The following is a 21,280-nucleotide window of genomic DNA, read 5'->3' as shown; positions in this document are numbered from 1 at the left end:
GGTCGAACAGATGACAGAAACGGGCGGGACTTGATAGCAGAACATTGCACAGTGATGTCATGGGGAAGATTGGTTTACGGCGGTCGTGGTTACTTGTTTAGAAAGCAGGCGCCACCGGCGCTGCATGAAGTCTAATACACGTAATGTCACAATGTGTATTCATTCACTGACCACATAAATCACCACATATATTACTTATTTTTTTATTTCAAGTAATAAAATACGATATTTGTCACGGAGTAAGTGATGGACATTTGTTTATTGAAATTCACAGTAATTCATAATTATTTATAAAACATTTGATATAGGAGACAGGTGAGGAAACAGTCAGCCACACACAGGATTTTCATGATTGGTGACATAAATGCAAAAGTTATCACTAGTGTCCATCCATCCATCCGTCCATGTCTACGCCCATCCTTCAGTCTTTAATATTGTAGTTCCTGATCTTTCCACCCCTGCTGGCAGGCTTGGTGTTTCTGATTTTGGCTGAGGGTTGGTTGGGCCTGGTGGTGGTTCTCCTCTCCTGGACAGGAGCTCTGGTCCCTTGTAGCCCCCTCATCTGCCTCTCTGGACTGGCCTCTTTCAGCTCACACCTGGTCATCTCCACCTGATCCCCTGTGCGAATAGATCTTGTAATCACACCACCATAGACCAAGCACTGTCTCAGTTCACACAACAGATGGCCGGTGCAGCAGAGTATTTCTTTTCATTCAAACTTCTAATTGGTTAAGCAGAGTATTGTGTTTTTTTGTTGCTGTATTAAACGTGGATGTATCTATGCATCCTTGTCAGTGCACGTCCATGTGCAGTGCATGTCTTGTAGCACTGTTCACGTGAACGTCCAGTGTGTCTCTGCAGCATGATGTTTAAACCTTGGCAGGCTCTCTGCAGCTGAAGTGATACCTGTTCTCAGACAGCTGGAGTGCTGGCTGTCCCTGAGGCCAGCCACTTTACTGAGGCATCACATACACACAGAAAACACACACGTACACACGCAAAAATGCACCCCCCCCACACAGAGAGACACAAAGAGAGATACACACGAACATACATTCGGGGCACACACACTTTGTGTGCCAAGGGAAATGCATGTGCTAGGCTAGGATAGCCAGATGACTAGTCAGCAGCACTTCCTCCAGCAGGCTGGGGCACTGCGTGCCCCCATGCCTGGCTGGGGCTAACAAGGCCAGGGGACTCAAGGGAGGGCACCATAGGGCAGACGACCAGGAGTAACGCAAGGTGACAGTATCGTAAAGCTACGTTGAGGGGGTTGGGAAACTCTGGCCCTGATCCCCCAGAAGTGGAACAGGAACAAGGACAGCACATTGGCTTATCACACCCTCAGCTATGCAATCCTGTCTATACCGCAGTCCACGGTTTGTGAAACATTTTTAGTTTTATTGTTTCACAAGGGGCGTTTGATATGTGGCCTAAATATACAGTGCTGCAATGTGGCAAGACACTTAGCAAATAGGTTTAGACCTAACCTTGTGTGTGAGAGATTATATGATGTGTTGTGACAGAGTGATACTGGGCTGGTTGAGGCTCTCTAGAATGCTGAAACACCAGTCTGTATGAGATGAGGTGACTCAGATAGAACACACCCCTGGCAGGCTATTTCCTGGAAATCTGTCCATGGAGGAGACAACAATGACAACATTGACAACAATGACCAATTATACAATTGGCTACCACATACTGTAACAGCATTAAAACTAAGTACAGGTGAGTTTGCTTATAAGTATGTGAGGCAGTGAGAATACAGACATTTTTATTTGAACCTATAATTTATATAGTAAATTTAAACTCATTTTAGACACATTCATTTAATACCAGGAGTGAACTTATGTACAGCAGATCCACCTCATGAGAGTGGGCCTTTCTAAACTCTCACTGAGTAAAATGATGACTGCTGGTGTTAAATTGTGTGTGTAGAGTGTGTGTGAGAGTGTGTGCGGACAGAAAGTGTTGAGAGTGACCCTAACCTGTGTCAGAGCTGAGTCTGGGTGTGGTGAGCACAGAGGGGCTCGGCCCTCTGTCCAGCACCTGCCACACCTCCCTCAGCGAACCCTCCGTCGCCAGGGACGACACCAGCGCACCAGACGGGCTGGAGGAGGAACGTGACGCCACGTCCCGTTTCAACAGGGTTGGTGATTGGCTGAGAGGAGGAGGCGTGTTCTCCTTGCTCCGAGAACGCTGTCAAGGACAGAGAGGGCAGGGTGAGGGGGTTGCATCGCTATTGTGTTACGACCACACGCACAAGGTAGTATTGAGAGTTAAGTCCCTGTGTAATGTCAGCATTGTTTAGCGAGTGGATGGGTATCACACTGAAGGCTACACCACTGTAAAGTGATAGTGGTTCAGATCACTAATGCTGAGTGAAGAGAGCTGCTCCAGCCGGTCAGGGTTAGGGTCAGATCACAGCAGTGTCAGGCTGTTACCTCCTGTCTGTGTGTGTCCCTGCTCCCCTGGTCCCAGGGGTTGGCAGCCCTGTCCCGGCCTGGGCCCTGCCCCCCACCTTCCCTGTTGGAGAGGGGCTGTACCCTGACGGAGGCCCCTGTCCTGGGTTCCCTCTGAGCGTACTGCAGTTCCTGGGGGAGGCACAGAGACGGGTCAGACTAGAGCGCCCTCTACAGGATGCCTGGGGAGTAGCACCAGACTAGAGATTCTCCTGGAGAGGAGTTTACATTGTAAAATCTCCTCAGAGAACACACTTAGGTTTGGTTGAACTGAAATGGATTTTGTGAGATTCTAGACCAGGGTTCTCCAATCCTGGTCCTCGAGGGCCGCTGTCCTGCATGTTTTAGATGTTTCCCTGCTCCAGCACACCTGATTCAAATGAGTGGGTTGTTATCAAGCTCTGTGGAAGCTGGGTAATGACCATTCATTTGAATCAGGTGCGCTGGAGGAGGGAAACATCTAAAACATGAAGGACAATGACCCTCGAGGACCGGGATATGAGAACCCTGTTCTAGACAATAAAACATAGATTTCCCTATGGGATTAATAAAGTCTTATCTTAATGTTATCAGGTCTTAATATGAGTTTAGTTTGACCTAGTGTATTTACTCCTCTCTTTTATCAAACAAGGAGTGACGGAACAGAGTGGAGAGGCTGACAATCCTGAGTGCAGTGTGGCGCCACCTGTGTGGTGAGTTGGTACTGCAGCTGCTCCAGAACAGACAGCCGCCCCTGCTGATGGTCCGGTCCGGGGCCAGACCCGTCTCTCTCTGGCCCCGCTGCCTCTGGTGCTGGAGAAAACACAGGCACTGGCTGGGGGACTGAGGGGAAGAGGGAGGGGGGGAGGGAGGGAGAAAGATGAACACAAAAGAATGTGTGTGGGGTGTTTGTTCACCATGCGGTATGTGCAAGCTCTTTTGAGTCTCCCATAATCCTGCAGTTCAGCAGTGATCAGGGTGGTGAGGCGGAAGAGCAACACGGAAGCTTCCTGTCCAGTCAACACTGCCCTCCACTCCATCTCATCACAACAGGGATAGACTTCCTGGCTTTGATGCTAACTGTTTAAACCAACAGGTGCCATGCCCACCGCTCATGTAACTCAGGACAGTATTGCATAACAGAACAGTGTTTCTAAGGAGTTCTGTGCCAGGGGTTGTTACCAAACCCCGGTGACTACCAGAGTCCAGTTCTAGGGGGTGTTTTCCTATGACTGGGCTGAACTTGTTTGCCCTATATTGAGAGTACGGTGTTGCCCGTTAATTATATGCACAAAGCAGAAGTCTAAAACAAGCTGCCTGGTGTTGGAATCAGGCATACCCTCCAGTCCTGCATGGATGAGCTGGGAGCGGAGCCGATTCCCCATCTCAATCAACTGCTGCTTGTCCCTGCTCAGACGGGCAATACATCGGGCAGCCTGCTTCAGTCTGGTCTCTGGCAGTGGGGAGCTGGGTTTATACCCCTGGGCGGCCCCCAGGCCCACCCCAGACCTCAGGGATAGAAGCTGCTGCTGTCTCAAACGGAGGTTCTCCTCCTGCAGCTCATGTACCATCTCACTCTGAATGGAGGGATGGACGGAGAGAGAGAACGAGCAAGAGGGAGAAAAAAGAGAAGGGAAGACAAACTTCTTTCACAACAAAGGAAAAAGTCTTGATGACTGACACACAAGGTGGTTTCCACGTTACCTGTTCACAGACAATGGGCTCTCTCCTGCTGGCGATGTCCATCTTCAGAGCCGATACCTGGTTGCCCAGGGCAACCGTCTCAAGGTTGGTGAGGATGCTTCCCTTTTGGTACTCCTCTTTCTCCCTCCTCACTTCTGCCAGCTCCATCTCTAAGGCAACCAGCTTCTGGTGCAGCCCCGCCTCCTCTGCCTTCCAACTCCGCTTCTGATTGGCCAGCTCCAAGCGCAGCTCCTCCCCCTCTACCTGCTTGGAATGACACTGGACGAAAAGATGCAGAGATGAGATAACAGGCTAAACAGTTTAGATGACACGAGAGACAGCAGTTTTTGTAACAGTTGGGGAATATTTGTGTGTTACCTGCTGTGTGAGGGAGGCCATGGCAGACTCCAGGTGTGCGACCCTAACCTCATGCTTTCTCAGTGCTGCAGTTAAAGCAACCTTCACAACACGCAGACCACCTGACCAGGACACACAGCCAATGGCCAATCAGAATGTTGCATGTCATGTGAAAGTTGTCTATCTCAACATTCCTAAGAATATCCACCCCTTTCAACATCAATTTAATGTCAATTTAACGATGGTCTTACTTGTTTACGGCCTGTCCAATCATAACTTTTTCTTAGAACTGGTTTCCTAACAGTTCAGTTTTTCCTACTGTGTATCTGACCAGTGAGTCTCTCCTAATCCTAGTGTCTCCTAATCCTAGTCTCTCCCACCAGTAATCCCTCACTGATGCTTCCAGCTGTGGTCTTCTTAACCAGCGGCTGCCTTATCCTCTCTCACCTATGGTCTCATTGAGCGAGCGGATGTGGTTCTGCAGGTAGGCGTTGTCTGCTGAGACGGGGTCCAGCGGGAGGGCCAGCGGGGGGACCAGGGAGTCTGTGGGGGAGTTCAGGGCTCTGGTGGCCCCATCTAGCTGCTCCTCCAGCTGTCTGCAGCGTGCCTTAACCTCTGACAGCTGCTCCTCCATGGCCTCAGTGTACCCTGGTGAACACACACACACAGCCCATCATAAACACACACAGAGAGCCCATCATAAACACACACACACACAGAGCCCATCATGAACACACACACACTCACAGAGCCCATCATAAACACACACATACACACAGAGACCATCATAAACACACACACACACACACACACACACAGAGCCCATCATAAACACACACATACACACACATACACACACCATAAACACACACATACACACACAGAGCCCATCATAAACAGACACACACAGAGCCCATCATGAACACTAGCACACACGCTGGGGGTTGACTGATTATCGGCGCCGATAATTTTTATGGTTATCGGTATCGGTCATTTTCAAAACCGATTTACAGATTTTATTTAATTTTTTCCTGCACCACAACCTGGTGCTGCTGGATTGAGACTCGCTGGGGGTTGACTGATTATCGGCGCCGATAATTTTTATGGTTATCGGTATCGGTCATTTTCAAAACCGATTTACAGATTTTATTTAATTTTTTCCTGCACCACAACCTGGTGCTGCTGGATTGAGACTACATTTACATTTAGTCATTTAGCAGACGCTCTTATCCAGAGCGACTTACAGTAAGTACAGGGACATTCCCCCCGAAGCAAGTAGGGTGAAGTGCCTTGCCCAAGGACACAACGTCATATGGCACGGCGGGGAATCGATCCGACAACCTTCTGATTACTAGCCCTACCCATTTTATTAGATTATAAAACTTTTACATGTATTTTCCATTATTTGTTCATTTGTTGCTTGTAGTGGTTTAAATGTAGTTAAGTTTTCAGAATGTTGATGGATGCTGCCTGCACTTTTTATGTTGTGGTTATTATTATTAATATTAATGTTGTTATTATTAACAGTTCTCAGAATTAAAGATTTTGTTAAAATCATTTAAAGAGACTCTTTGTCAGAGGCCTTTTTATTCTTAATTTTGAGAAAAATTAAAATTTTCACACTAGATATGTACTGTATATTGGTTTAAAACATCGGTTATCGGTCTACTTGATCTGTAATAATCGGTATCGGTATTGGTCCTGAAAAACGGATATCAGTCAACCCCTAATGTGTTCCCCCTCCCTTAACATGCAAAGGGTCTGTCCTGCCATCATGTGTATTATTTCACCTGATATAATGTTTAAGTGCCACACTAAGTGCGTGTACAGTGTGTGTGTACATTGTATGTGTGTGTGTCATCTTCACCTAGTGGACTGGTCTTGTCAGTGGTCTTGGCTGGAGGTCCAGCGGGCTGCAGGGTGGAGGTGAAATCCCCTGGGACTCTGGGATGAGCAGGGACAGGAGCAGGGACAGGAGCAGGAGCATGGGCAGGAGCAGGGGTAGGAGCAGGGACAGGAGCAGGGGTAGGAGCAGGGGCAGGAGCAGGGGTAGGAGCATGGGAGGTCCTCTGCTGGCTAAGGACCTCCATATCCCTCCTCATCTGGGCCACCACAGCCCTTAGACTGCTGTTCTGCTGCTGCAGCAGACGCAGCTCTTCAGACGGGAGGGAGGCCACGCCCTGGCCTGGTCTCGAGCCCTGCACACACACACACACACACACACACACACACACACACACACACACACACAAGGTTCATCTCCATGACCACTAGATGGAGTAGTAAGTCTGTACTGCTGTAGTTCCTTATCATCTCTACCTTCAGTATTGTCAGGGTCTGTCAGACTTAGCTTATCCACCACCTCACACAGCTGATGTACTAATGAGAAGTCAAGGTTGACTGAAAACCTACACCCATGTGTCTTCCAGAACGCAACAGGAATTGCTCAGAGGCATGGTGACCTTTGCCTCCGCAAAACTCCTGACCTTTGGTGTTGTGACAGAAAGCGAGTCCAGTTTCCCAAACCAAGCAGATGTCTTTAACAGCAAACCTGGGGTCAGATCACCAACACCCCACCCAGCTAATACATGACACACTAGTTGACTTAGCATCTGATCTAGAGTCAGATCAGATCGTTTGGGTGTTGTTACAGGGTAAACAGGCCACAGGAACAACTTCTGCTGATGCAATTATGAAGACTGGATTCTCTGTTTGAGCAAAACAGTTTGTCAACAGTCCAAACAGACCAGGTTGAACTTACTAGATCATGTCATAATGTAATGCTTTCTAAGTGACGTATAGGCAGGAATTTACAACCTCTGGATTTGCAGTCATACTCTACCACAGAGCTATCCACCAATCTCTCTGAAGTGAGTTTATGGTTTCTAAACATTTCACGGTCCAACTGGGTCGGACGTTAAATCCTGGGCCAGGTGGAGGGAGATGATGTCACAGGGAGAGCATATGGAAGTCAGGTTTACACAGCGTGCTACAGCTGACATGGCGGGGTGGTTAGAGTGGCGGTCGGTCAGACGAGAAAGAGGATGGGGAAAAGGAGGGGAGCTTCAACTGTAAAATTCCTCAGCTGGCTGCTTGTGTCCATAGCCACCAGAAGAACTGTAGCAGCCAGAAAGTCAGCCAGCAGCTAGCCAGCCTGCCAGCCAGAGGAAAAGGTCATCAGATCACTCTGGAGGCACAGGGAAAGGCCAGCTCCTAAAAAAGACATCTGGATGAACCGGCGTACGAGATAGACAGAGAGAGAGATAACGAGAGGGGGAGGGGAGATGGGGAGGGGGGGTGTAGGGAGAACATGCCACCCTGTCAGGGTACAGCAGCTCTTCTCAGATGCTATTTCAAGACCCTTTAATCCAGCATAACTAACGGCGGCCAAAACGATCCAGTTTCAGTCACGCCTCCGGTAGCTGTCCCCTCAATCTAGCCCCCCAGAATAACTGTGGTAACAACAACACTTGTCTGGGTTCGGGTTCATCCAGACCTGAGCTTCTCCGCCACACACACACACACACACACACACACACACAGCAGGGAGCCTTTGCCTCAACATTTCCATTTCTCCCGGAGTGTGTTTACTGTACCCGCAGGGCCTGGTCTCTCTCTGCTGTGACGGTGCGCAGTAAGACCCCCACGTCCTGCAGCTCTCTCTCCCTCTCCCTCAGCTCTGCCGCTGCCTGGGGACCACAGCACAATCCTCCACGTCACTGTCACAGCCCACAGCCTCTGTGTGTGTGTGTGTGTGTGTGTGTGTGCGTGCGTGTACCTGGTCCCTGGCCTGGGTGAGGCCCTGTATTAAGCCCTCGCTGGCCAGGTAGTGCTCAACCTTGAGGTCCTCACAGCGTCTCTGCCACTCCAGCTCCAGCTGCACCCTCCTCTGCTCCAGGGCCTTCTCCCTCTCCACACCCAGGCCCAGCTGCTGCTTGTACCTGGGACACACACACACACACATCAAGCCATCAATCGATCCCTTTATCCTCTCCACTCCTCCACCCCGCCCCCCCACCTCTGTCTCCTCCTCACCTCTCTGCCTCCCCCCTGCTCCTCTCCAGTTCAGTCCTGAGCTTGGCTTCTCTTTCCTGCAGGGCCAGCAGCTCTGTGTCCTTGACGACAGTCTCCTTGGAAACCTGAGTGATGTATGTGTCCCAGCCAGTTCGAGTCGTCTCCAGCTCAGTACGAAGCCTACAGACAGACAGACAGACACACATACACACAAACACACACATACACAAAGGTAAGGCATTCCATTGCTATATTTAAAAGTTATGTGACTCTTACCGTATTAGCACAAGAAGTATATGGATGGGTATTGTCCTTAAAGGAATATATTAACACTGAACGCAATGCTGTCTATGGATCCTATTGGGAGGCGTGTCTTTTCTTCACTGCGCTCTCTCCTTTCACACATGGTTACGTAATCACAGCTCTGTTGACAGCACCAGTGATCAACACCCACACACTTAATCACTGGCTATGCATGCACACACACACACACACACACATGGACACACACCTCTCTATCTGCTGGTCTCTGAGTGCGAGTGCCTCCGCCTGCTCTCTCTGGGCCCTGCGTGTGTGTGTAGCCATAGCGTCAAGCTGGCTCTGCAGCTGGGAGGACTGGGTCTCCACCAGGCCCAGCTGGGAGGAGTGAGCCCCCCTCAGAGCCTCCAGCTGGGCCTCCCTCTCCCTCACGGCCCGGTCCAGATCTTCATGCCTACACAAGACACGCACCGATGAGTGACCTGTATTGATCCTCATGATGATGATGATGACATCAGCAGCCGGACTCACTTCCTGTTGCAGGCCTCCTCCTCTGTCCTCCTCCTGGCCTCCATCTTCCTCAGCTCCTCCTCCAGCTGCCTGATCCTGACGGCACGGTGAGAGTCTCACAGCGCGTACACAAACACACACACACACACACACAAGTACAGGCCAGACTCAAAAGACACCAGCACGCTACATCAGTACACCCACACACACACACACACACACACGGGTGTACCTGCTGTCCTTGACCGCCGTGATGTCCTGTATCTCCAGCTGCCTGCGCTGCAGCAGGGTGTGTGTGTTCTGACAGAGCTCCTCAGAAGCTGTCAGCCTCTCCTGGGTCTGGAGCTGGGTCTGGGCCAGGACCTCAGCCTCCTTAGACAGCAGCTTGACCTGGGGGCACACACACACACACACACCAGGGATGAACACAACTTTCACCCAACCAGCTTTAGCTGGGAATTTTTACACACACAGATACATGTACACACACTCCTCACCTTGAGCTCGTGAGCCAGAACCACAGCGCGCATCTCGTCCATCCTCAGGTTGAACTCATGCTCTCTCAGTCTCAGATCATTATCAAAGTCAGCCATCAGCTCCTGATAACACAAAACCCTATCAATAACATTGATCAATAACACCGCTGTACCTCGTCCACCAGACTGTATTGGTATGATATGATGGTTTATATTTGGACATATGCAAACATGTGGTACTGGAGCAAAGCTGAACTGAGGGTCAGTAGCATTGCTATGGAAAGTGTTGCTATGGGGAGTGTTTCTATGGGGAGCTTCCCTAATGTTTATGAGGCCTGTGCAGTCAGGAGTCAGGGTAACTAGGCTGTTCTGGTTTAACTATGTGGGTTCTGGATAATGGAAAGACGGAGGGGGTTAGGGTTAGGAGGGGGGTAGGGTAACCTCAGAATGACTACTGTGTCATGCCAAAATGGTTCTTCCATCTGACCTGAGCAGTCAAGCCCAGCAGCCCCCTAGCTGAAGCTTCTCATTCACCAGAGCAGGAGTCACCATCTCCTGTTGCCTTCTTGAGAATGTTCAGTACAAACACATAGCTTGGTGGAGGGGGTCTTAAAGTCACTGAGTTCATCATCAGACAGTTTGCCACCTGCACACACTAAACACCCCTCCACACACGTGACTGCAGGTCGGGCTCATGTTCAGGGGAGTCTAGGTTTATTGTAGAGGTACTGATGCTGTAAAGGCTCCTCTTTAGTCTGTGTGTATGGGTGTAAGTGTGTGTATGTGTGTGTGTGTGTGTGTGTGTGTGTATGTGTGTTCACCTGTTTCTGCAGGGCCAGCTCCCCCTCGACCTCCTGTAGGCGGTGCTGCAGATCTCGTTTCATCCCTTCATATGCCTCCCTCTGCTTCTGGATGTCTCCGTCCTTACAGCTGACACACACACAGCCAACCATGCTCAGAGCTAGGCATCACAGAGAGGATTTACTCAAAACACGTTCTCCTTTGCCCTTCTTCTCCTGTCCCCTCCATCGGTTCCTCTACCCTCTGGCAGATCTCACCCTTGCAGTCTTTCCAGCTGCAGCCTGTGTTCAGCAGCTCTCTGATGACTGCGTCGCCTCTCTTCCTCTCTCTCTCTCTCCTCCTTTTCTCTCTGCTCTTGCAGTTTGGCCACCTGAATACGAAGCTGGCTCACCTCCTCTTGTCTATAGCAGAAAACAGCCGTTTGGAATGGTAAAAAGCGACCCCTCAGCAAATGGCAGCAAGTGTGGTTAAAAAGGCAGAATGGAAAATCAACACTCCTCACCTGGCGGTCTCTGTGGCCTGAACTCTTGATGCCATTGCGTCATATTTCTCCAGTTCGCGGTCCCTCTCCTCCAGCACGGTCAGGTTGTAACGGAAGTCGTCTCGAAGCTGCTGAAAGCGCTGTCTGAGGACGGAAAGCTCGTCCTGAGTTCCGCGGAGTGATGATTCCAGCTGCAGTACGCGCAGGCTCTGCAGCTCCTTCCACTCCCGTTCCTTTCTGGCCAACTGGGCCTCCAGGTCGCCTGCGGCTCCATACGACTGCATAGCAGCTGCGTTGAACAGAGATATTCCTACTGTACTGTACTTGACGACAGCTACCAGAAGTTGACGTTAGCTAGCTTAGTTAGCATGGTTTTGAAAAACAGGAAGTTTTTGGCATATATTATGTAGCATAACCCCAACATAACTTAATTTGTATCCAAACGGTGAATATCTTGTGGATGACTAAACTGTGGATATCTAGCCAGTTAGCTTAACAAACTTCCTTCTCCCACTGATGTGAGCTGTTTCTATGGAAACAGAAACGCTGTCCGTCGTCGAAATATTCCGTGTAATACATGAGCCGAGAAGAGAGCAGCCTACCGTTCACTGTGCAATACATTATTTTAAAAAATGATTCTTGTTTTTCTTTATTCATATAAGGTTATTATTTATGGTACTACAAAGTTCTTATTTTATGACTACATTGATACTACGCCGTCTAAGAATTCCGACCGTGGATGTTATCGACTTCTGTAGGCCCCAAATTTTAAAGTGGTGGATATGCCTATATTCCTCTCGCAAAAGGGCGACCTGGACTATTAAAAAAATATATGAAGAAACTTAATTTGAGTTTATGTAAACTATAAGGAAGTGCATGCATCAACGTAATTTATGATTCGCCATGCCTTATCACCAGTCGTTCAAGGATGACACGTAAAAAATAGTTTATAGTTGTAGGCTATAGCGACGTAAACTGCAAAACCTCAAGCAGCATACGGCCCTAAATAGACCATGTTTCGAAATGTGAGTAATTGTGAATGAGGGGTCAGATTCGAGTCAAATTAGGTGTACTGCAAGGTCCTATGTGTACGTGCAGCGTGGCACAGGTAAGCTCGAGGTAGAACAACAGGAAACAATACACCTGTCAGTAGGCTTTACTGAGGCTCCCGCATGGCACCAGGCCAGTACCACCGGTCTAAACTAGTCATAAGGTAGGTGCAACACTACCAAAGCAGTGACTGATCTATGTGTGAGAGAGAAAGAGAGAGAGAGAGAGAGAGAGAGAGAGAGAGCGAGAGCGAGAGCGAGAGCGAGAGCGAGAGCGAGAGAGAGAGAGAGAGAGAGAGAGAGAGAGAGAGAGAGAGAGAGAGAGAGAGAGAGAGAGAGAGAGAGGAGCAGCGAGCGCAGTTCAGAAACGTGCGGTAACGGATACCGTGCCAGGGGGGGACCACTCTTAAACGCCACACCCGTCACACGCCCCAAAGGTAAATCAACAGAGGGGGCTGGATAGAGCGTGTGACAGTGACAGTCTACGGGGAGTTTCCCCCCTACGCAGATAGGAGAATAAAAGCCGGAATAAGGACGTATTGCGCATGGTCCGAGGAAGCACATCTGGACGGACTACAGCATCAGCAACAGGTATGGTGTTGTATAGAATTAAGGATGATCTCACAGCTGTCATTGTAGAAGGGACGCAAAGTCAGTCGCTTTATGTTTATATTTAATTATATGCTTAAGTGCTGGTGCGAATCATAACACTCACAGCCGTTTACATTCCAAATATCACAACCATTCCCCCGATGCTTTACTTTCAACAGGTTGGCCGGGGTAATGCCGTTATATTCTGTGCCACAGAAGATAATCTTAGATCCGACCTGAATAAGTATTATTTTTCAAATATTACTGTATTCATGTTTCGCGCAAAGGCAACTAGGATGAGTGACGCGCGTATGACGTTTTAAAATTTGGACCGAATCCAGCACATCCATTAGAGAGTAGTATGATGAAGAATAATCGCACGGGATGTGCGACTGTCGCGCATTGGCTACGTGCGCATGGCTGCATCCTCAGATGCTGATGGACTACACAAGCTCACGTGAGTGGAAAGGAAATACAGGCCAACCCACTCAAGCAGCAGAACACGGGGCTCTTGTGGAAAGGCATGCCGACCAAAAACCTGCCATGAAATGCGTCATAATCCAGATTACATTTCTGGAATAGCCTATAGTTGGAGCCTTGGTCAGGTTCTGTAGATTCTAATCCTCTATGGATTACAACAGCAGACAACATCTGACCGATTTTCTTCCCAGAGAATAATTATAGAATTATATATATTGTTAAATGTAGTGGAGAAAAAGGAGTGAATTCTTCATCTCTAGATGTTTAGTGGATCCACACACACACTGACACACACATCTCATGACTCTTATTGAGAGACTTGTTGGTTAGTTGTAACTGATTTTAAATTATTGTACTCGCTGTGAAATATATTATTGTTGCTTGCTTTCTACAGGTACACTCTTGCACTTTTGAGGTTCATGTTGTTTAATTGTAACTTGTTTAAATACATGCTCGTATAGTTCTTCCGTTTGGCACTTATTTGGTTTTTAACAATGTATACTTCATGTTTTGACTACCCACAATGTTTGGGGCTATCTCGTTGTTATGATTAGTGATCTATGCACTTTTGTAAAGCTCTCTCTTGGAAGTCGCTTTGGATAAAAGTGTCTGCTAAATGAATACATGTAAATGTAAATCTCACAGTACATCACTGGATGCAACATAACTGGATGATTGACATGGTCCAGAGAAAGAGATCCTAGCCTTGGTCATAGTGTATGTGTGTTTGCATCAGTGTTCTGGACAAATGTCAAGGTTTTATTTTGGGGAGCTGAAAGTAGGGCCAGGAAAGAACTTGTGGTGAAGTGGGTGTGGCAGAAAGGAAGGTGTCTGTGACATATTAGGGAGCCTGTTTGTTTGCTTTTAAAGCTTGAAACTGGAGATCATGGACACACATACACTCACTCCTGTACACACGTGTGCTGTATGAACATTACTCACACCATCTGAGCTTCAGGTGTTTCTAGTGGTGTGTGGTGTAACATGCAGTCAAATATCACTAGTTATTGAGTCTTTATGCATGCTGTAGCGTGGTTTGCACATTTAAGATTAGCAATACTTAGTTTATAATAATGTATAGTAGTTATTGGGGACACCACCTCTGATTTGTGAAAGGAGCAGAGGAAACCTGAATAATATTGAATAATAGCACTTATAATAATCAGTCTAATCTTAAGTAGTGAATTCTATGAAAGTAGAGCAGATCATATAACGTGAGAGATGTGCGAGTATTATACACAATGATTTATTTAAGAGAATGTAATTATAGTGAACGTATACCAGATAAGTTATGGGTTAGTTGGGATAAAACAGTACAGTAGGCCTAAATTCTAATGAGAGCGCACTACACAATGGCTGCGTAGAGCGCGTGTGGAGAGGGAGGGGGAAGAAAATGGAGGAAGAGGTAGAGAGGAAGAGGCTTCTTCATCCATTGTTACTATATATAGTAACAACGGACAATCAATGGCAACTGACCTAACGATGGTGTAGCAGAGAGTCAACAGATGAAGCATGGTACCATCCACACCTTTCTCCTACCCCAACAAGGGAAGCGTCTTTCCCCCTTTGTCCTTATCTCCCAGAGCAGGAGCTTCAAAGCCTTGACCCAGCATGGGGTCAGGAACAAAGGCCACACGGTCCCACAGTATCAGAACAAAAGGATTTACAAGGAGGAACTTTCTTGTGTGGATTTAAAAACATTTAAATTAACACGCCGTTACCAGGACGACGCCCAGGTGGAAGTAACTGACCAATGAGAGAGGTCACCTTCACATGGATAACCCCCTGTTCTTTGGAGTATAAAACCACCAAAAGTACAATATTGTACTAGTACCGCTTGTTCGTAGGATTAACCTGAGGTGAACGTGTCACTCTCTAACCTATTCCTCTTAACCTGCACATTCACAGAGCGCCCGGAAGAGAGATTCCGTTTTCTATTCGTTGGACATAACGAACCATTGACTCTGTCCTTCAAACCGACAAAAGTAACTGCGATTTGCAATATTTCTTACTTGTGACATATTGGCATGTTGTGATTGAATTGTTGATGTTTGATTGTATTTTACAAATGATTGAACTTAACCATCGTTAGGTCAGTTGCCATTGATCGTCCATTGTTACTATAGAAGCCTCTTCCTCTCTACCTCTTCCTCACTTTCTTTTCCTCCCCCTCCACAGGCGTTCTACGCAGCCATTGTGTAGTGCGCTCTCATTACAATCTAGGCCTACTGTACTGCTTGAGCCCAACTAACCCATAACTTATCTGGTATGTGTTCACTATAATTACGTTCTCTTAAATGAATCATTGTTTATAATACTCGCTTATCTCTCACGTTATATGATCTGCTCTACTTTCATAGAATTCACTACTTAAGATTAGACTGATTATTACGGAGCAATTATTGAATATCATTAAATAAGGTTCCTCTGCTCCTTTCACAAATCAGAGGTGGTGCCCCCAAGAACTACTATACTTTATTATAAACTAAGTATTGTCAATCTTAAACGTGCAAACCACGCTACAGTGGTTAGGTTAAATAATTTGTAAAATATAATCAAACATCAACAATTAAATCACAACATGCCAATATGTCACAAGTAAGAGGTGTGAAGTGGCTTTTAGTTTTGAGTTCCGTTATATCAAATGTCCATGGAATACTTAAACTTCAGAATATAACAATACAACGTTCATAACTGGTTTTGTTAGTATGATACAATTATTTTGATACCAAGATTGACTGATTTAACTTTACCTGAAGGGGAGTTATAATCAAACATCAATTAAACAACGTTCTCGGTAAATGACAAAAACACAAATTATAACACTGACTACTGTCATTGAATTAGTGTCCATGAGCCAGGTACTCCTTGAGAATATGTTTGTAAATCCACACAAGAAAGTTCCTCCTTGTAAATCCTTTTGTTCTGATACTGTGGGACCGTGTGGCCTTTGTTCCTGACCCCATGCTGGGTCAAGGCTTTGAAGCTCCTGCTCTGGGAGATAAGGACAAAGGGGGAAAGACGCTTCCCTTCCCTTCCATGCTTTGTCTGTTGACTCTCTGCTACAATGCATTGTTCAATATTAAAATAGATTATATTGATTGGAATTGGTGTACGTAATTAGCCTGGCTGCCAGCCCAACTTCTCCCCGCCCACAAAAAAATTTGGTCGGGAAGTTGGGTCTGGAGGGTCTCGTATTGGGAAACAACTACAGAAAACCAGAATCTGGGCGTACCAATGAAATTGCCAGGGCGTGTCCTTATACGATGATGGACAGATGATCAAAAGTAAGTAATCACCCACGTCACAAAAGAGCGCTTAAGTTGAATTCGTTTTGAACAAACAACATATTACGTTGCTCTGATTGGTTGTAGGTCTATCCAATTGAGCGAAAAGGCATTTGTTTTCCAGGCTCATTTGAAACACGCCCCGTAGTCAAAGCCCAACGGAGAGTTCTCAGACTCATATTCTGACTAGAATTATGAGTATGACAACGTCAGGCTAGTACGTAATACATATTTGTTAGAATAGGGCAGACTTAGGGTTGTTGGAATATAGACCTTTTTGAGAATTGACCTACAGTATACCTTCTTTAGTAACTGCTAACAATAACTTGTTATTATGTATAACATGTGTTCTGTTAATTTAGATATTAGAATTATGTTTTGCTAGCCAATCAGACGTTAAGGTGACTAGCAGGTCATTGGCAGGCTCAGACAGAAAGGATGGAGGCAGCAATGTTTTCCCCAGGGGAGGGGCATTCCTGGAGGGTCACGGATAAGTCGTTTCAACTCTGACATATGATGTAGAATGTGTAGAGGATGTGTGAATGTGTGTAATGGTAGATGGGCTGAGTATTTACCATTCTATGGTAGCTAGTTGCTCAAACATGTGGGACATTCAATAATGTCAATGGTGCCCCGAGGACCATGTAAACTCAGTGAGCCAAAGTCACAGTCAGTACTCTGGCCTCAGGTACACTCACTGTGGTGTGTGTAGCCACCAAGCAGGGTTCCAGGAAGCCGCAGTACTTCCGCAGCCAGGGCAGACTGCTGCGTCACATCCTCTGTGGATGATAAGACAGATGATGAGAGGGATGGGGAGACGGTCAACAAGACCAGGCTTGCTCTGGTCTGTGAAGCAGTGTAAACCGCAGCAGGAATGTCACAAATTGCAACACAGGTGAAAAGAGAAATGGGGTGGCAGCTTGCCAAACCTTCAGATAAGGTGCCCATTTTGTTTTCAAAGAAAATCCTTAGAGCCTAGTAGTTGGCTTTTGTCTTGGGGTGTGTGTGTCGAGTCTTCAACCAGCCAGAACTACCACAATTATGTTTAATACCGTACATGAACAATTCCAAGATGGCCTTATACATCCCATAGCATTCATCAATCTTTCAGCCAGCAAGCTTTTTGGCCATTCTGACACACAAACCTTTGTGTGGTGGAAGAAGTGTCAACTGTGGAGACTTTGGTCAATTCAGTAATGGATTTAGTGCCCTCTGTTTAACAAACAGCCAGATGGCCTCCTGACCTGTTGGGAGGAAATTGCACAAACTCCCCTGTGTGCTCGGTGGACGGGAACATTTGCCTAAGATACCACACAGAGAGCCTATAGAAAGCCACACCTACACAATGGATGTTAGAAGCTTCTTGTTCCCCGAAACCTTATCAGAGAAGATGTAAAAACGTATTGTGTGATGCATTATGAATTGTAGATCTCCTCTACTGTGTACCAAAGTCCTTTTACTAGGACGCCATGGAACCACACACAATACCAAGAGGGAGGCTGCGAGGCCCTGTGCGAACGTAATATGCGAGCCCCTGCTTATTGACATACACCGTGATGCACACGCACAAATCAATTTCAACCCGCACGGGGACTGTCCATAATTCCGACAGCACTATAGTCATATCCTGGGCGAAAAAGACATTGTGATTGCAAACTAGGCAGGCCCCCAGTGGCGCAAGGCCCTGTTCTGCTTATATGAAACAGCCAAACCATCAAGTTCACAACTCTGCCATCCTGTCAGAGAGTCAACTGTGTCCTCTTCTCCAGTGTAATGAAGTAATTAATAACTAAGTGTAAATAAATATAATAATATGTTATGCCTGTACTTTTTTTTCTCTCCCTCAGAACAAGCATCCTCTGGTGGACTGACGACCACAAAGGATCATGGGAGGTGTTGTTCTAGATGAAGGTCCCGGGGGGGTGAAGGCTCCAGACGGGGGCTGGGGCTGGGCGGTGCTGGGCGGATGTTTCGTCATCACTGGTTTCTCCTACGCCTTCCCTAAAGCGGTCAGTGTGTTCTTCAAGGAGCTGATAAGGGAGTTTGGAGTGGGCTACAGTGACATGGCCTGGATCTCCTCAATACTCCTGGCCATGCTGTATGGCACAGGTAGGGGGCGCACTTCCTCACTTAAAGAACTCAGAGCCCATTCTTTTCAAATTTGAAAATACAAAAAAAGTTTTGAGATACAAAAACATTCTATGTGTGTCTGTGTGTGTGTCTCCAGGTCCTTTGTGCAGCGTGTTGGTGAACAAGTTCGGCTGTCGTCCAGTAATGATGGTGGGAGGGTTGTTTGCGTCGCTGGGTATGATCCTGGCTTCCTTTGCTACCAGCATCATACACATCTACCTCTGCACTGGAGTCATCACAGGTAGGTCCACACACACACACACACACACAGACACACACACAAACACACACACACACACAGACACACACACACTACCATCTACCATATCCATCATGTTCCGATCTCCCTTCTGGACTCCAGGTCTGGGCTTGGCGTTGAACTTCCAGCCCTCCCTGATCATGCTGAACCGCTACTTCAGTGAGAAGCGTCCGCTGGCTAACGGGCTGGCGGCGGCGGGCAGCCCCGTGGCACTCTGCTGCCTCTCCCCCCTGGGCCAGATGCTGCAGTACCAGTACGGCTGGAGGGGGGGCTTCCTCATCCTGGGGGGCCTGCTGCTCAACTGCTGTGCCTGCGGGGCCCTCATGAGGCCCCTCCTGGGGCCCCCCAAGCCCCAAGACCCAGAGAAGAAGCTTGGAGGGGAACAGGGGGCAAAGGAGAAGCTTAAACCAAAGAAGAAGCCCCTGCTGGACTTCAGTGTGTTCAAGGACTGCGGGTTCCTCATCTACACCATCGCGGCCTCCATAATGGTCCTGGGGCTGTTTGTGCCCCCTGTGTTTGTGGTGAGCTACGCCAAGGAGATGGGGAACGAGGACACCAAGTCGGCCCTGCTCCTCACCATCCTGGGGTTCATAGACATCTTCGCGAGGCCTACCTCGGGTCTGATTGCTGGGATGAAGTGGGTGCGGCCCAGGTGCGTGTACCTGCTTAGTTTCGCCATGCTCTTCAACGGGTGCACCGACCTTGTTGGATCACAGGTGAGACCCAGCGTGGCTTATCAGGAACATGAGGGAATTCCTGGTGCGAGGGGGGGATTTGAAACACCTATTTGATGAAACAATCAGAGAATGCAGACTTCCCTCTTCACTATCTTGTTGTATAGACCAGCTACCCTGGCCTTCTAAATCTCCTCACTTGCCTGAGACCTAACTATACCCTTCACCCCTCCCCTAGGCGACCACATACTTAGGCCTGGTGTTTTATTGTATCTTCTTCGGGATCTCCTACGGAATGGTGGGAGCGCTCCAGTTTGAGGTTCTCATGGCGATCGTGGGCACGGAGAAGTTCTCCAGCGCTATAGGTTTGGTGCTCCTAATGGAGGCTATCGCTGTGCTAGTGGGACCCCCTGGAGCAGGTCAGCACCAACACACTAACACACACACTACTTCTACTCGGATTCCGTAAGGCACTTCCATTCACAATGTAGGGGTTAAGATTAAATTGAAAAAAATAATAATTCCGTTTTCCATTCTTTCCTCCCTCGCTCCCCCAGGTCGCCTACTGGATGCCACCAAGAACTACATGTTTGTGTTCTTGCTGGCAGGGATTGAGGTCACGCTATCAGCCCTGGTGCTGGCATCAGGGAACTTCCTGTGCATCAAGAAGAAGCAGGAAGAGCCAGACTCCAAGCTGGAGATGGCCGTGACCGCCGCAGAGAAACAGGAGCTGAACGGAGGGCACCAGGAGGAGCAGGAGGAGCAGGAGGAGACAGGCCGAGAGAAGGGGGCAGCAGGAGTGGAAGGAGGGAGGGACAATGTCAAGACAGACTCAGGGGAGAAGAACGGAGGACCAGTGAACTCTGAGACATCTCTTTGAAGAAAGAGAGAATATTATTATAGGATCATATATATATGTATGGAGAGATTTGAAGTGAGATGGTGGTTTGCTATGATTGTGAGTCAAGAACACCACTATCAGGACAGAGCGAGAGAGGCCCACTCGGAAGGGTGGCACAGAGAGGAGAGGAGAGACAGCAGTTCAGACATGGTAGACCCTCCTAATGTCTAACACCATGAGAGGAACAGGTGCAATTAACACATAAAAGCATTTAACCATCGCATATCCGCTCGGGACTTTGGACTTTTTGAACCCATTCAGTTTTCAGTATTATTTTTGAACTATTTCAATGAGTTATGAAGAAATCCAATGTATCTTGTCTATATTTATTTTCATGCCATGACGAACTAAACATGCCTTTATGTTTTAACTTTGTGTTTAATTATCTCAATTACTTCAGCACCATCAAGGTCAGTATGTTGTTGTAGATATTGTATCTATTGTATTGTATATCTACCTGTTACATTGTGTACATGTATCCTGTCTGGGTGTCTGTGTGTCAGGTCAGTGTCAGGGCATTATTCTACTATAAGGAAGTATTCTTTAATGGACATATACTGAATGTAAACTTGCATAGGGATCAAAGGATTACTGCCCCACACACAAAAACCCTGTAAGCGCTCGTGCTGACCTTCTTCACATAAATATATTTGCTGTTTGTTGGTTCTAATGAGTGAGTTAATGACTGAAGGACTAGCTGGGAAACACCTCTGGGGAGAGCAAAGTGCAGCAGTGGCGCTGAGACAAGGACCTGCCACAGTGGGAAGGCACATGGACCTACAGCACCCTCTGCTGGCTCCTTACAACACAGCACCTTCAATGTCAAATCTTAACATGGGTCCAACTATTTTGAGCTCTTTAAATTCACTTGATTCATAAATTACGACT

At 47.5% G+C, this 21,280-nt stretch overlaps 2 protein-coding genes across 4 annotated transcripts; one reads left to right on the top strand and one right to left on the bottom strand.

Moving 5' to 3' along the window:
- Positions 1-229: 229 nt before the first annotated feature.
- ccdc57 (coiled-coil domain containing 57) lies at positions 230-11,574 on the bottom strand. 2 transcript variants are annotated; one of them, XR_014729603.1, is made up of 20 exons: positions 11,043-11,574; positions 10,798-10,941; positions 10,561-10,669; positions 9,761-9,862; positions 9,496-9,653; positions 9,285-9,359; positions 9,007-9,207; positions 8,517-8,675; positions 8,260-8,422; positions 8,078-8,170; positions 6,349-6,679; positions 4,929-5,129; positions 4,503-4,603; positions 4,146-4,403; positions 3,781-4,018; positions 3,148-3,284; positions 2,445-2,594; positions 1,989-2,199; positions 1,491-1,632; positions 486-618 (listed from the first exon to the last, which is right to left on the bottom strand). XR_014729603.1 is itself a non-coding variant. In XM_084670956.1 (19 exons), exons 1-19 carry the CDS (start codon positions 11,303-11,305, stop codon positions 422-424), a joined length of 3,291 nt encoding a protein of 1,096 aa, XP_084527082.1. In that variant the 5' UTR covers positions 11,306-11,574; the 3' UTR covers positions 230-421. The 2 variants fall into 2 exon arrangements, 1 of the variants encoding a protein (XP_084527082.1); XM_084670956.1 differs by lacking the exon at positions 1,491-1,632 and having other exon boundaries at positions 230-618.
- Positions 11,575-12,417: 843 nt separating this feature from the next.
- slc16a3b (solute carrier family 16 member 3b) lies at positions 12,418-21,051 on the top strand. Of its 2 annotated transcripts, none has more exons than XM_084669684.1 (6): positions 12,418-12,661; positions 18,276-18,537; positions 18,656-18,799; positions 18,920-19,533; positions 19,730-19,910; positions 20,049-21,051. In XM_084669684.1, exons 2-6 carry the CDS (start codon positions 18,315-18,317, stop codon positions 20,369-20,371), a joined length of 1,485 nt encoding a protein of 494 aa, XP_084525810.1. In that variant the 5' UTR covers positions 12,418-12,661; positions 18,276-18,314; the 3' UTR covers positions 20,372-21,051. The 2 variants fall into 2 exon arrangements, with proteins under 2 accessions (XP_084525810.1, XP_084525811.1); XM_084669685.1 differs by lacking the exon at positions 12,418-12,661 and adding an exon at positions 16,288-16,428.
- The last annotated feature ends 229 nt before the right edge of the window (positions 21,052-21,280 follow it).

This window comes from Hypomesus nipponensis, chromosome 13, assembly GCF_054491055.1.
Source record: "Hypomesus nipponensis isolate SF chromosome 13, ASM5449105v1, whole genome shotgun sequence".
Classification (NCBI taxonomy): Eukaryota; Metazoa; Chordata; class Actinopteri; order Osmeriformes; family Osmeridae; genus Hypomesus; species Hypomesus nipponensis.
The sequence above is the reverse complement of the archived record's forward strand: the minus strand, read 5'-3'. Positions and strand labels throughout refer to the sequence as shown.